Below are 15,794 nucleotides of genomic sequence, written 5' to 3'. Positions count from 1 at the left end.
GAAGTTTTTGGCAAAAGCTGAAGTGGGATAATTATGGTGTCTCGGCCTTCTAGAGATATTTCACGAATCTTGGCCCAATAGCACCTAGCTTTCAGTGAGCCATTGAGCCATGCAAAATATATTTATAGTTTATATATACTATAGTTAGCCCATATTCATGACATTTTTTAAGTTTTGCATGAAAAAGTTTATATACTTTTTAAAATATATTCTTTGTTTATGAAAAATATATTACAATAGGACATCATCCAGGGCATGTTAGGACATTAATAGAATTTTTTTTATTACTTAAAAAAATGCGTAAAATTTTCAAATAATATTTCAGCCAAGTTGCCGAGCAGGAACACAACAACCAAGACATTTATGCAAGTTGATACTATGATTTGATGCTCAGGCATGTATTAAAAAAATTTCTGCTAAATTATTGCAGTAAGTAACAGTTTGAAAAAAATTAAAAAAAAAAACAGTGAAAAAAGCACTGAAAACTCATTCCATTTTGCACAAAAAATGGAGTCGTTATGGAATGCACTGCATTGGCCACACATGGTTGCTATGCATAACCACATACCATTGTTAAAAACTAAGCTGAACAGACAGGGTGTTTCAGGAAGAATCTGTAATACTTCAGGAGGTGGTAGGGGAGACAATTTTAAGCATTCTGTGTCCATGAACATCCCATACAGCACAAGAATTTTACGTATCTGGATACGAGGGTGAACCATCAAGATACAAGAGGACTGGAAAATCCATATGCACCGATAAAATTGCATGTCATCGATAAAACTGTATTCGGTCTGTGACTATTTTCTTTTGCGGGTGGTGCCATATCCTCCAACAAAGAAGGTCACAAGCCTGCGCTAGCCTTTGGAGATCGCGTTGTTTACGTTACGTCTCACCACATTTCAGGTATTTTTGTGGTTAAGTTGGTGAAAAATAGAGTGCCTAGTAATGGTGAAGTTTCCCTTATTCTTCAATTTCATTCACTGGGCTTCAGAAACGTGTTTGTGAGGCATTTTTGTTAAAAATGCCTTTCGTGTGTGTATTGCCGGGAAGTAAAGGAAACTCCTGGACATGGTTCAAGTTTTCAGCTTTCCAAAAGATCCTGAGTTGAAGAAGAAGTGCATTTGGGCGATAAGAAGAAAAAATTTCACCCCTACGAAAAACAATAAGGTATGTACCCTTTCTCGCTGTAATTATTTTGATGTAACTTTATGCTAGAAGTGGCTTCGGGATGTTGATGCATGACTCCAGTACTGGAGGTGGCTATTTAAAATGTTTTAGCAGCAATTCATTTGAAAATTCTTGCATTTTAGTTGTCTTTTTTGTATTGTTCCATTCGGTAAATGTGAGGTTAAATGAGAAGCTATATAGGAATAAGCAGCCAAGTTTATAGAATCAAATACTCTTTCTTAGCCTGCCCTATGGTCTTAGCTGACGCATAACACTCCGGTGTGTTATGCGTCGGCTTTCATCATTTCAAATTATCCTATGCTATAGTTTAAAATAAAAAAATATTGAGCTATACTATTATTTACTAGCTTAGTAATCCCAGATAGTACAAAGTAAGAGAGTTAACCATTTCTTATGGTTTTCTTACAGAAAAAATTGATAAGCAGCTTATCGCAAGCTAAGGGCCTTATATGAGGCAAGGGTAAGATGTTAGGGAAGAATAGGTAAGGAATGCCGTCAAATATCCTCAGGCAACGTAAGTCGCTTCTGTTGGAGAGCCAAAGTCAGCTGAACGGCGTACTACACTTGCTACGCGGCACATCCAGACATGAATTTAAAGGCTACCAGTGAAATTAAGCGAGTCTTGATAAGGGCTTAACAACTGATAAAAGATTTTTCCCGTAAATAGAAAAAAAATTAATTACTGCAAGCGACCGGCTAGTGAAGATATAAAGCATAATACAAGTACTTTACCCTTGCGGCGGAAAGAAAAAAAAATAACACCACGGAGACTCGAACGCACGACCTATATATTCAGCGCTCTGTACTCTAACCACTACACCACGGCAGATGTTGAAAGAATAACGTGTAGGTAAAAATTTAAAATCCAATTATGTAGAAAATGTGGTATGTGCATGAAAAACCAAAATTATTCAAGGTCCACACAATTTAACATTTATGAATTTTAATTTATGGCTTGATAACCCGATGACTACATTATGTATATTAGAGATTCCTTCCGGCATATATGTATTATTATACTTTGCTATTCTTGTGAAATTATGTGTTTTTCTTACGACCGTCGTTTCGCCATCAGTTCATACATGTGAATGATTTTCAAATTATGGCAGTATGAAGTTATTTCTACTCATATTATAGAGGTGCCAAGAATGGAAAAATTATTTTTTGTACATAAATCCCTTAATGAATGCTCAAAAACGATGGAATCTAAACAACACATACGGAAGTGCTGAAAGTTTGGCATCCATTTTATCATTACTCTGGGTGTTTGTCGGCCTGGCCGTAAGAAACCCATAACAAGCTTACTTGATAAGCACCTTCCTAATTTCTTCCTTTCACCTTATCTCAATGACTTATAATGTGCTAGCTGGGATTTGATTTCTCATGCAGAAATGCCAAAAATTGGAAATGATGTGACCTATTAAAGTTACGCGGTATTTTATTATTTATTAATTTTAGGTGTGTGAGTTTCATATCACACCTTGTGGTATCAGAAAATAATCTGTGGCCTTGGACGAGAAGACGAGGAAAAAATTCTTGTTGAATTGAAGGTGCCCAGATTGGAGGAAGGTATCCATTGCTTCACTGTTACCTATCATCAAGAAGACAGACATTGTGGCAGAAGTGACACATAGCTCTATAGTGGATGTGGATTTCTTTTGTGCAAGTGGATGTTGTGATAGTGGATGTTCATCGGAGAAAGTATTAAAGATAGTTATTATGTATCCGCCATTCCTCTTTTAAATAATTTTCTATTCGAAAGAGAGTAAGAGTAATTGTTTCGCCAAATTAGATGTGGGTTAGAAGAGAAAATTGGAAATATTATTGTGATTGACTTAAGAAAATACATTAACATTTATATCATATTTCTGCGGTTTTTTCTTTCCTGCCTCTTAAAATTTCTTGTGGTGATGACTTCATGCAAAGTAAGTACATATATGATCAGAGGTGTGATCTAAGAGATATCATCTTTTATTTTACAAATGTATATGCTGGTGATTTGGCAGGACTTTCATATTTTTAATAGGTTGATACATCTACTGCAGTGACATAGAGACTTTTACTCATCCCAAATAATTTTTCAAATACTTGAGCGCCTGGTACGGGTACGTTTTAGTAGCCGAGACTGAACTATACGTAAATTTTTGCTTGCATTTTGATGAATTCGATCATAATAATAGCAGATGTGTCAATAATCTTGTTTCATTGGCAATTTTTATAGAAAAAATCTTATTTCGTCAGGCTTCAGGGTAAGCTTTTCAATGCTCATGGGCTATATGATGTCTTATTTAGTGTCAAAATTAATAAGAATTTACTCCTAATTAACAAAACTACTTGAGACCTGGACTTTCGACAGTCATCAAATTTTCCACTTTCGATACTAATAATTCATGCGGCGTTTTTAAGCTAAATTGTCATGGTTGAGCTTCCACGCGAGACAGACGTGGGCTGGTGCTTCGCTCGAGACAGGCAGGTGCCTTAGTGATGTGTTCAGTTGCGTCCAGAGTATAAGTGCATTCAATTACGAGGATAACTTCCTACTCAATTTAGAAGCTCGAGTTACTAATATTAAGTGGAAACCGCAGTTTAAAATGGCTAATTGCAGTGTATGTAATGTGAATGTTCTTAAGCGCCAGCTAAGGATTACCTGCAGTGAATGTCAAACTCAGTGTCACGCTACTTGTGTTCACTTGTCCAAAGAGGATATCGAGTATATTGGCGCTGAAAAGCAAAGTTGGCGTTGTCCTACCTGTGCTGCGGAAAAACGTAAGAGCATGTCGGTAGTTCCACTGACGGATACGGACACTGCTAGTATCTCTCATATTATAAACCTTCTAGAAGAAGCTAAAGAGGACAGGAAACGCATGGAATTGGACTTGAATAAGGCTATTGAGTTTGTGCACAATAGATTAGATGAAAATACTAAAGTGCTTCAAGAAAACTCAACGCAGATTGCTGAATATTTAGCGACAATAGACTTACTTAGGCAAGAAAATGTTGGCTTAAAATCTCGAGTGAGTGAATTAGAAAAGAGGTTAGACGACCAAGAGCAATATTCTCGCGTTAATGACCTTGAAATACATGGCATTCCCCAGCAACCAAATGAAAATACCTTAGAAATCGTGAAAAGTGTGGGGGACGCCCTTGGTGTTAAAATAACCGACGATATGGTGAACACATGCCACCGATTGGGAAAGAAGGGACACGAAGGCGGAACGAGAGGTATCATAGTCAAATTCGTCCGCAGGTATACAAAAGAAGAAATTCTACAAAAGAGGCGAGTGAAAAGGACCTTCTCCACACGGCACCTGGGCTTGGCGACCGATACTCCGGTGTACATAAACGAGAGCCTGAGTCCAGGTCGGAGGAGACTCTTCGCTGCTGCGCGTCTTGCGAAGAAAGAAAAGGGATACAAATATTTATGGCTAAGGCATGGGACAATACTCATGAGGAAGAAGGAGAATGATCAAGTAATCACTCTGAAATCCTCTGATGACCTGGAGAAACTGTAAGCATTCTGTGAGTGAGTTATGTATGTCTTCAACCTATCTTTACTAACAAAATGCTGAGTACTGTTAATGATAATGGATTTAATGGTGGCAGGTTCCTTGTCTTGCATCAAAATATAAGAAGTCTAAGAGCTAATTTTGATAAATTTGTATTTCAACTAATTAATCTCGATATAAAACCCGCTGTAATTGTTTTGACAGAAATTTGGGTCAATGACACTGAAGTATCTATGTATCAAATAACTGGCTATCGGAGTTTTGATGTGTGTAACAATAACTATAGGGCTGGAGGAGTTATTGCATATGTAGCAGATACTTATGAGTGTTCTTCTATTGATCTGGGTGAATTAAAAACTGCTGATATGGTTAAAATATCAGTAGGGATAAATGATTCTTCTTGGATAAGCATTATTGGTGTATATAGACTTAATTTTAATCCTGTTGAACATTTTTTGAGTGAATTGGAGAATATATTAACCATCTCTAGTGAGAGGAATTTAATTGTAATTGGTGATATTAATTTATGTATATTACAACCCAACGATATTTCCTTTGAATATCAAACCCTCATGGCTAGTCATGGACTGGACCAGCTTATTCGAGTACCAACTAGAATTAGCAAAACGGGTAGTACATGTATAGATCACATTTTTTGCAGAAGTAGAGATAACTATAAGTATGAGGGAAGAGCGGACGATTGGGGTTTAACAGACCATCATGCTGTATCATGTTCTTTAAATATTAATGTACCCATTAATATATACGAACGAGTTTATCGAAGCCATTGCCGGATAAACTTTAACCATCTAAATAATAGTTTGCTAAGATGTGACTGGAATGATGTTTATTCACAACAAAATGTCAATGAAGCCTATGAAATATTTATAAATAAACTGAAATGCTGCATTGAAAAAGCTGAATACGTGTCAGACAGTAACAGATCGGGAGGAATGAAGAGGTCATGGATGACTTACGCTTTGTGCGGGAGAATTTCTAGGCGAAATTTTCTGTATAAAAAAATGAGGAAACACCCTGAAAATGAAAAGCTAAATAGGTACTACGTATCGTACACGCAAAGATTAGAATATGATATTAAAAAGCGCAAAGAAAAGTATTACAGGGACCTATTTGATAGTAATGTCAATAATACCGCTGCTCAATGGCGCATTTTAGATTCACTCACGGGAGGAAAGCAAGGAAATGAGAATTGTGTAAAAATTAGAACTAGTAATGGTATCGTTGTCACTAAGTGCCAGGACATTGTAAACGAATTTAGTTCACATTATGGTAAAGTAATTCAAGAATTGACCCAGAACAATTATTTTGAAAGTAATACGAATAAATACAAAGAAATATTCCCAACCTCCAATTCAATTGACTCACTGTTTTTTGTTCCTACTGATGCGAAAGAAATTAGCAGCATTATTAAGGAATTAAAGTCTAAAAAATCTAAAGGTGTTGATAATATTTCCACACAAGTTATAAAAGAAGTAAATGCAAATATTTCGGAGGTCCTTGCCCATATTGCTAATCTAAGTATGTATACTGGAATATTTCCTAAACAATTAAAAACTGCAATAGTGATACCAATTTTTAAAAAAGGTGATAAAATGAACGTAAATAATTACAGACCAATATCCCTATTATCTGTATTTGCTAAAATAATAGAAAAAGTTGTTAAAGTCAGACTTCTTAAATTTCTAAATCAGCATAGTTTTTTCAATAAAAACCAATTTGGATTTATGAGTGGTAAGAGTACAGAGGATGCATTATTAAAATTCTGTTCAGAGCTGAACGACGGACTGAATAAGAACTGTAGAGTTGCTGGCTTATTTGTAGACATTACCAAAGCCTTTGACTCCATTAATCATAACATACTAATGAATCGATTATGGGAAGCGGGTATACGTGGAACCGCATATGATTGGTTTCAAAGTTATCTTTGTGATCGAGATCAATGTGTGCGTCTCAAAAATTGCTACAGTGAAAAGATTCGACTCACCTGTGGTGTCCCACAGGGTTCTGTGTTGGGACCCATACTGTTTTTAATATATGTAAACAATTTATGTGCTGGCAGGTTTAAAGGTCAATTAACGTCATTCGCAGATGACACTGCACTAAGTTACTCTGTTAATAGTGTTGATGATCTATATGAACACATACAAAGTGATCTATTAACACTCAATATGTGGTTTTCGGCTAATTATATGTTGTTAAGTGAAAAAACGAAATATATTATGTTTAGCATGAGTAAATCTACCTCAAACAAAAGTAAACTATACTATCAATGTGCAAATTGTATAAAAGATAATGTTACTTCCTGTGATAAATGTATTTTGATCGAACAGGTTAGTCACATAAAATATTTAGGTATATATTTTGACCAAAATTGTAAATGGAAGTCTCACATAAATAAATTAAAATCAGAAATGATTACTATTGTAAGAAAATTCTACTTCCTCAGATACATATGCCTTGAATCAGTGTTAAAAATGGTATATTATGCTCTCGTTAATTCAAGATTGCAATACGGAATAGCCTGCTGGGGTGGAGCATATTTTATCAACATTAAACCATTGATAGTGGCGCAAAAAAGGGTTATCAGGGTTATAACACGATCGTATAGGAAAAGCCACTCATTTCCTCTATTCAAAAAATTAGATGTCCTCCCACTAAGGCATTTATTCATTTATAAAGTCCTTAGAATATTCTATAACCGTAGTGGTGAAAAGGCCCGACCACAAAACTATGACATTAGAGCTTGGAGAAACTTCCATATACCTAGGCCGACGACCGAAATTTATCGACAGTCATACAATTACTTAGGGCCTAAATTGTTTAGCATGTTGCCGAGTAATGTAGCAAACTCGGAAAAAAGATGGGGATTTAAATCCGCCGTTAAAAAATGGCTTATGATGTGTGAGGAAGTAGAGTTTCTACTAAGAAAGGTGGGTTAAAAAGTTTACAATAAAAGGTATATTGTATATTCTATGTATGTATGTAATTATGCGTTTATATAAGAAAAATAAGAAAAATAGTTATCCTTGTCCAAATATTTGAAATACGTTTTGTAATAATGAATGCAATCGGCAATAGAACAAATAACTGAATACAAAGAAATTTTACTTCTCATGTGTGCTAGCACCAGACCTATGTAAAAAGTTTATGATGGTAGCCCCAAAACTACTAAAAGGGGTACCTATATATTCCAAAATATTTAAGTATGTTCTAAAATGTAATATTTGATTGTAAATGGAATAAATTATATATTATTATTATTATTATTATTAATTTACACAATATGTATGGCGCTCGGAGAGTAGTAGGTATTCACTTGTAGCCTGAACCTTATGATGCTTACTATCGGATACCTCAGATCCAAATATCCACGAATAATGCCCTTCACCTTAATGTACTTCGGATACAAATTCGTTGAAGAAATTGAGTCTCGATCCGAAATTTTCAATCATTGCTTTCGTGAATGCAACATCCCATAAGAGGGAGTAGAAAGAGTTGCGATCCTCTCTTCGCATATGCTGTTGCACTACAATGTTTGTCCTACTCACGTGCAATTTCTTTTTAAAAGCTCTCACAGGAGTATTGCAATAGAATTTCAGCCGTGGAAAATTTTAAATCAAAACACGACAGGCACATAGCGTGAATCTTCCCAAGAGATTGGACAACAATCAGGGGAATCTCAGCGCCATTATAAAATAGCCACGGCGTAGATTTCACAAAATACCCCCCATCCTGACCCTCCATCAGCCCATGCCTATGACGTTTTTTTCCTTTCCGAGACCCCACGGACCATAAATCACTTGCCTCAAAGGAAAATATCAAGTTACGCGGGAACAATGGAAACTTGTTTCATCCCTTACCCGTCTCACCAACTGACCTTGATCGATCTCCCAGTTTCTGGAGGCCAAATGATAGGTGAGTCACCTACTGAGCTGGAAGATATCTCGATAGCTTTCAATAATTGTATGACACGCACGAGGTTCAAAAAAAGAAAGCTCAAACTCGACGCATATCTGACAGAATTTAAGTTTTTTAAGCTCTTATTGATTGACATAGAGATTTATAGTTACAACAAGGCTGCTAATATTCAAAATAGTCCAAACAGCACAATTTCGGAAGAAACAAGCGTAGTGTGAGCGCATTCAAACAAAACAAGACGGACTGGAAACTTCAGGCAACTCAAACTGCGTATATAACATTGCTGCGCCTTCGCCCCTTCGCTTTGAAGACAACGATGTCACGTGCAAGAGCGGACGTGTTCTTCACTTTTTCCTTCGCCCTCAGCCTCGTTGCGGAGGAAAGACGAAGGGAGCGAGCTCCTTCCCCTCTACCTCTCCTTCAGCGCTCTTCACTTCCAAGCATTTCCGATTTCTTCTATCCGCCATTCAGTCAAACAATGTACACTCTCGTTTGAAATTTTAAACCGCAGGTTTTGACACCGATATAATTTTCAATCGCAATAACCCTTATAATAGCATCTGAAGATGATTTTTGAAAAAGCAGGCCCTTAGCGCAATGGAAATTACTTGGCAAGACAGATGTTGACTGTTGACCAGGTATTGTCCTTCAAAACTGCGATTTTCTCTACGTTTGATAAGCGAGTACTATATGCAGTATAAATGCCACGGTATGTCCAGTCGTAGCAGTAAATTTAGCGCGCCCACCGGAGCGAAATACCCCGCGCGATCTTTTCCATGTTCACATCTGAGGTACCTACCGACGTGACAGGGTGATGCTTAGAGAAATAAATGCAAACAGGAGCATTTTAAAAATACGTCAAAAGTTTGTGTAAGAGGCGCACCCCCATTTTCGGCTGCAATTTCTGGGAAAAAAACGCGCCTCTTACACGCGCTTATACGGTAATTGTTTTTTAAGTAAGGAAATTTAGTGATGCAAAAAACATCGCCTTTCGTCTGAATTTATGCTTACGTTGATCGGATATAAATTTCTCTGTCGCTGTACCACTCCTGTTCCTGTATAACTGTTTACAATAGGTATATTGGCTATTATTTGCTCCACCTCCGGTAAAGCGACAATTCGCTATAGCAAGTGTTTATTTGAGCCCCGCGGGGTGTCGTTTCATCGAGGTTGCACTGTATGTGATTTTACCTGTTACAGATTGGTCCATAGGCCTAGTTAAAATATCTGGAGGTGGATATGTGACATGTTCCTGTCTCAAATCCAAGGCAATATTGTAATACATAGCTTATCTGCAATGTTGTTATGTTTTTTTTTAGTAGCTAACCTAGACGATCATTAATGGTTATATTATGTTAAGTATGGTGCATTTACTGCAATAATAAAGTACTTACAAACATCATTTACTAAGTAGGTACTTTTCTTTGCATTTACCTTTCTGATACTCTATATCGCAAAGTGCTACTTGGGGGTATGGGGTGCCAACCAGACGGCATTATGCCCTATTTATTACTTAAATTGATGGTAAATTAAAATTTTTAATATTTAATTAAAATTTTTGGTTCGCATTTAATTTTCCAAAAAATCATTATTTTTGCATTGATGGGCATAGCTGGGATTAAAGGAGGTAAAATAATACTAGTAAAAAGGAATTATTATAAGTATAAATACTAATATATTAGTGGTGGAGCATTGTGGCTAGCCAAAATGCGGCCATAGTGTGGCTATCCACACTAAAGCCACATTATGGCTAGCCACACTTTGGCCACAGTGTGGCCGAGGGTCAAAACCATTATGGTGCCATAATGGCAACCCATTATGGGCATAATGCCTTGCCACAGTAAGGCCACAGTATGGCCACATTGTGGCCATAATTGATGTTGACTGGGGTGGCATTATAATAATCTGAAACAATCTTTGAGCGAGTAACTACAATATGGTTGAACAATCTCAACCATTTTGAGATTGTATCAGACATTTATAACTGTACATTTTCTTTAAACCTTAATTATGATATGTCCTTCAAAATCCAGATTATTACACAAAATGTCGAAAAGGCTGGATACTCAAGAAAAACTTATTTTTTGGTAACTGCGAGGTGCAACCAGCAAATGTTTGCATTGCCATAGCTCAGTAAATTAAAAGTTGCAATCCTATGTTGATAGGACAAAAAATGCATAAATTGTCTTCCTTTCCACCTGCTGATTCCTCCTAAAAGACCCTGTACAAGAATGCGTAGGTATCAGCTTCTTGGTAATCAATACTGTCACAGCTGAACTCGGTTAGTATTCATCCACTGAAGGTTGAAGAAAAGTGATTTTTTAAAATAGACTTTTTCCCTGGTTCACCAGAATGGTCATTTTTGGTGTGTAAATAAATGGCTATAACATCATGAAAAATAATCTTCGAGCATTAAAACAAGGTCTATTTGTAAACAATTCATACTGGTCATTCATAACACATTTTTTTGATAAATATCCACAACGGTGACCCCACACCTCTTGCATGAATTCGAATGAAAGGCCAATAAGAAGTATTTGATTCTGCTCTTAAATCTTTGTCTCACCACAAGTTAGTCTCTTGTCTAATCTCACTGTCTACTGGACTCAGTGCAGAGCCAGTTTTCAGGCTCATAGCCTCTAAATTCGAAGATGGCGAGTGGTGGAGGTGGGGGTAAGTTTGTGGGAGAAATCTTGGAGGGGGAGGTAAACATCTACCGTCTTCTAGTTCTCTGGAGAGAGAAGGACCAGCCAAGGAGGGAAAAGGATTTCTACACATGGATGATTATCTTTAAAATGGGGTATAATTCCACCACTATGGTGCCTCAACCAAACAATTTTGATTAGTAATTTATTCTTCCCTTTAAAGTCTACTGCTCCCCCATTGTAAACTCTCATTTTCCAATAAATACTCATTCACTTAGCTTGCCAGTAGCAAACAATGGGGGCTGATATCATTCAAAAACAGCATCACAAAAATTCCCGAGTGGATTGGGACTAAGGAGCAAATGGCTTAAAAACAGTTATGTACGTGTCAATGGGTAACAGTAAACAACTTTATTGCAATGCAAAAACTTACCTCTTCTATCAAACTCCTTCTTTCGGTGGCAGATCCAGGGCCTAAAAAAAATAAAGATTCTTGAAAATAAAAAATATAACAGATTGTAGAATATTTTTAAAGCATTTATATGGTAATAATAATACTTTATGCAACATAAAACATGATGGAGTGAAATAGTTTTTGTCAATAAAAGCTAAATCCAAAAAACACAATTCAATGTATTACTCCCCAAAACTTCATTTAGTGAATAAAGGATTGGCTCAATATCCAAAAAGGAAGAGTATGTTTAAACTTCGGTAATGTACAATCTTTGGCCTCTTGGGGTTCGTGCATATGGTTAAAAAGACTAAGTTTAACTTAACTTAAGCTAACATGGTCAAAAGAATTTGTTGTTACTGACATCCTCCCTTGAGGCTGTATCAAATTATTTTCAAACTTTGTATTATGATGGTGGACATCGCCAGTTTTATGGCAGTCAAGTTTCACTTATACACTAATTAGACATTTAAATATAGTACATTTATAGCCCACACAATATCATAATCCATTGCTCCTTAAATAATGATTAATGATGTTCTCATGCCTTAAAATTGGTAGTAGTCCACATGGCAACTTTCTGCAAGATCAATAACTATATATTTCACTGGAGGAAGAATGACCCAAAACCTCAACACCATAGTTTAAATGGCAAAGAAAAATATCAAAGTTAAAAGCCCTAAGATAGTCAGAGGCAATGAGTGTTTTCAAATTTCTTAGCATATAAATGGCTTTTCACGACTTAGCAGTCATAGAGGAGGTATGACAATCCCATCGGAGTCTGCAGTAAAGATGAAAGCCTAGTAGCTTTAAATTTCCAGTGTGGTATAAAGTGCGGCTTATGGAGAATACCATCTGCTGTATTTTTTGTGCTGACGTCATCTGAAGTAAAACATTACCCAAAGCAGTCCACTGCTGGGCTAACAGTGCAGCACAAGGGTGACTCAAGTGTGCCCACTCAAACCAAAAGAGAGCCCACCTCTGATTTTTAATTGAAAAGGTAGTTTCTGACCTTAATACTTCTCTGCACTACAGTACATTAGATTCTTACTCTACTCACTTGCAGATGGAATCGCTTTGCTGTATGCCCTCATTTTGTGCATGCTTTATACAATTTCAAATTTCACTAATTTTGTTTGCATCCACTCCATTTGTCAATCATTCAGTATGCTCAGCTTTTTTTTGTAAACAAATTACATTTGGTATCATATTAAGTAAGGATGGGTCGAATAGTAGATTTCTCGAATTCGAATATCTAATCTTTGCTCGAATACTAAACGATGAATGTGAGAATGTTTGACTAGGTCACCTATGCAGCAGGAAACCCAAGATTTTGGCTAGTAATTGTGATTGCCTTTAAAGGATTCAAACAGGAATTTAGCTGAATAATGGGATATTTTAATTTTATGTAAACAATAGGGTAGTTTCCTTCATTAAAGAAAACGAAAGGCATTAATTGTGATTCTTTACCTACCATTGGTGTATTCATAATATACAAATTATTTGGTTCAAGAGATACCGGTTTAGACCAATGGCAATGGTCAATTTTATCCTCATTTGAAAAAGGTCAGATTGGCGCCCATGCGATGCCACTCCACGTGACATCACAGGAACCTAGTTTCTACACAAGAGGATAGGAGTTTTACATCCTATGAGGTTACCAATGCATGCATGAGGCACAGAGCTCAGGGAAACATGTCTTAATAATCACTTATTAAAACTGGCTAAGGTCGGAAAGTTGTCTTTGTTTGATAAGGTATTAATAATCCTTATTTAAGCCAAGCGCTACCAGCTAGCATGGGCCAGTAGCGCCGACTCCATGGGGCCTGAGGGGGCCCAAGCCCCCCCAAAAATTTGTTACAGATGTGAGGAAAAAATGTGTCAGGCTTTTCGATTTTCCCCGAAGTGTCAAGATATCGAGATTTGAGTGAACAGGGTTCTAATGTTGATCATATGACTCTTCAAAAATGCTTAAAAAACTTTAAACTCACTATGTACTTATAAAATTTACCGAGGCAGGGTCCCCGGTTCGGCCCCCCCCAATATTTTTCTTAAGTCGGCACCCCTATACTCGGCTACCTGCTAGCATCCTGCGTCGTATTAGCACTCAGAGCCTCGCCCCAAGGTCACCTCACTCGCGGCAGCAAGAAGCAGAACGAAGTCACGCGGAGTTTTTCCCGGCATTCATACTTACCAATAAGAAATCTTTCAAGTGTTTTAAGTGTCACCAGGCTGGGCATTTTTCCAAGGACTGTCCTGAGCGGCAGAAAAACTACGGGAAAGAGCCGACTCCAAAGGGAAGAAACGGACAGAACCACAAGTGCAAGGCAGGTGAGAACAGCAGGAACTCTTCTCTTTTAACTGCCCTATCTGTTAAACTGCAGGAAAATAATTGGTATGTGGACTCTGGTGCTACTATGCACATGACCAATAGTAGAGACTCACTTACAAACTATGTCAGTGATGTTGTGCCAAGAGAAGTGACAATAGCACACAATGAGAAATTGCTTACTGCAGGGGCTGGGGATGTTTTAGTTCCCTTACGTGGCCAAAACGGTGCTCTGACGGCTATATCCAGTGCCGTTCATGTTCCCAATTTGTCGGCCAATTTACTTTCCATTAGTAAGACAGTGGAAAGGGGCCATTTTGTTGTATTTTCGAGTGAAAGTTGCAAAATATATCATGAAAATGGGTTTTCTGTTAATGGCCGAGTTCAAGCAACTGCCACGAAGGTGGGGGGCACATATCAGTTAGATCTGGAAGACCCTGATCCAAGGCTTGAGGCTGCCAATTTATCAGTGGTTGGTGACAGCCATGAGCTATGGCACCGGCGACTTGGACACCTAAATAGACACAGTATGAACCTTCTGGCAGGGGGATTGGCTACCGGTGTAAAGTTTAGGGGTGACTGTGGAAAACCTTGTACGTCATGCCTGGAGGGTAAACAGTCAAGGCATCCTTTTCCCAAGAGGGGTGCAAAGAGAGCCTCTGAAAGACTAGGCCTCATCCATTCAGATTTATGCGGTCCATTTCAAGTGACTTCTCATGGTGGAGCGAAATACTTCCCGACTTTTATTGATGACAGTACGAGAAAGATCTTTGGATACTTCTTAAAGTCTAAGGATGAAGTGTTTGAGTGCTTCAAGAGATTTAAATCTCTGGTGGAGAACGAGACAGGATTGAAAATCAAGGCCATAAGGACTGACAATGGTACGGAGTATGTAAGCAAGAAATTCCAGAATTTTTTGCTAGATTGTGGAATCCGGCACCAGAGGACGGTGCCATATACTCCTGAACAAAATGGTGTGTCGGAAAGAGCCAATAGGACTCTGGTGGAGATGGCACGCTCCATGCTCAGTGATGCTGGACTGAGCACGCATTACTGGGCTGAAGCGATCAATACAGCCATTTACCTGCGAAATAGGTCTCCGTCGAAAGCTGTGTTTGAGAGTACACCTGAGGAAAAGTGGAGTGGGAGCAAAGTGGACTTGTCCCATTTAAAAATATTTGGATGCACAGCCTATGCTCATGTTCCTAAAGAGTGCCGTAGGAAGTTGGACCCCAAAAATCAAAGGCTCATATTTGTAGGATACTGTGAGGACACTAAGGGATTCAGGTTGATTGATCCGTTGAATCCTAGGAATGTAATGAGATCAAGGGATGTGGTTTTCCTTGAGGATGAGTTCCTGTGCACCCCGATGAAAATTCCTGAGGCTGATCTACTTGAGGAGTCTCACTCCCATGAGACCCTACCGAGTAGCATGCTTGGTCCATCATCTGAGCCATCAGCTGAGCAGCCCATGGAAGTGAATGCTGACAGGCAGCTATTGGAATCACACCCAAGGGAGGTACCTGTGCCGACCAGAGAGGAGCAGTATGTGGAGCTAGAATGTGAGCAGCCTATGCAGCCAACCGACGTTCAACCTGAGGAGCAGAGAATAGAGTCATCTTTGGTGGAAGAGGAGGAGGAACTGCTGGACCCTGAGGCATCCTTGTCCCCTGATCCTGCTGATGATGAACCAAGGTATCCTAGGAGGGAACCTCATCCTAAAGAATATCCTG

General features: G+C 38.0%; 1 protein-coding gene across 2 annotated transcripts in view; it reads right to left on the bottom strand.

Moving 5' to 3' along the window:
* LOC124156337 overlaps window positions 1–15,794 on the bottom strand; it is a 36,161-nt gene that overhangs the window by 959 nt on the left and 19,408 nt on the right. The window contains exon 6 of one of the 2 annotated variants that reach the window (XM_046530834.1): window positions 11,715–11,773. In XM_046530834.1, the coding sequence (XP_046386790.1) occupies window positions 11,715–11,773 (59 nt within the window). The remainder of the gene's footprint in view (window positions 1–11,714; window positions 11,774–15,794) is intronic. The other variant, XM_046530835.1, reaches the window with a different exon arrangement.

This window comes from Ischnura elegans, chromosome 3, assembly GCF_921293095.1.
Source record: "Ischnura elegans chromosome 3, ioIscEleg1.1, whole genome shotgun sequence".
Classification (NCBI taxonomy): Eukaryota; Metazoa; Arthropoda; class Insecta; order Odonata; family Coenagrionidae; genus Ischnura; species Ischnura elegans.
Note: the sequence above shows the minus strand (reverse complement) of the source record. Positions and strands in the feature narration are given on the sequence as shown.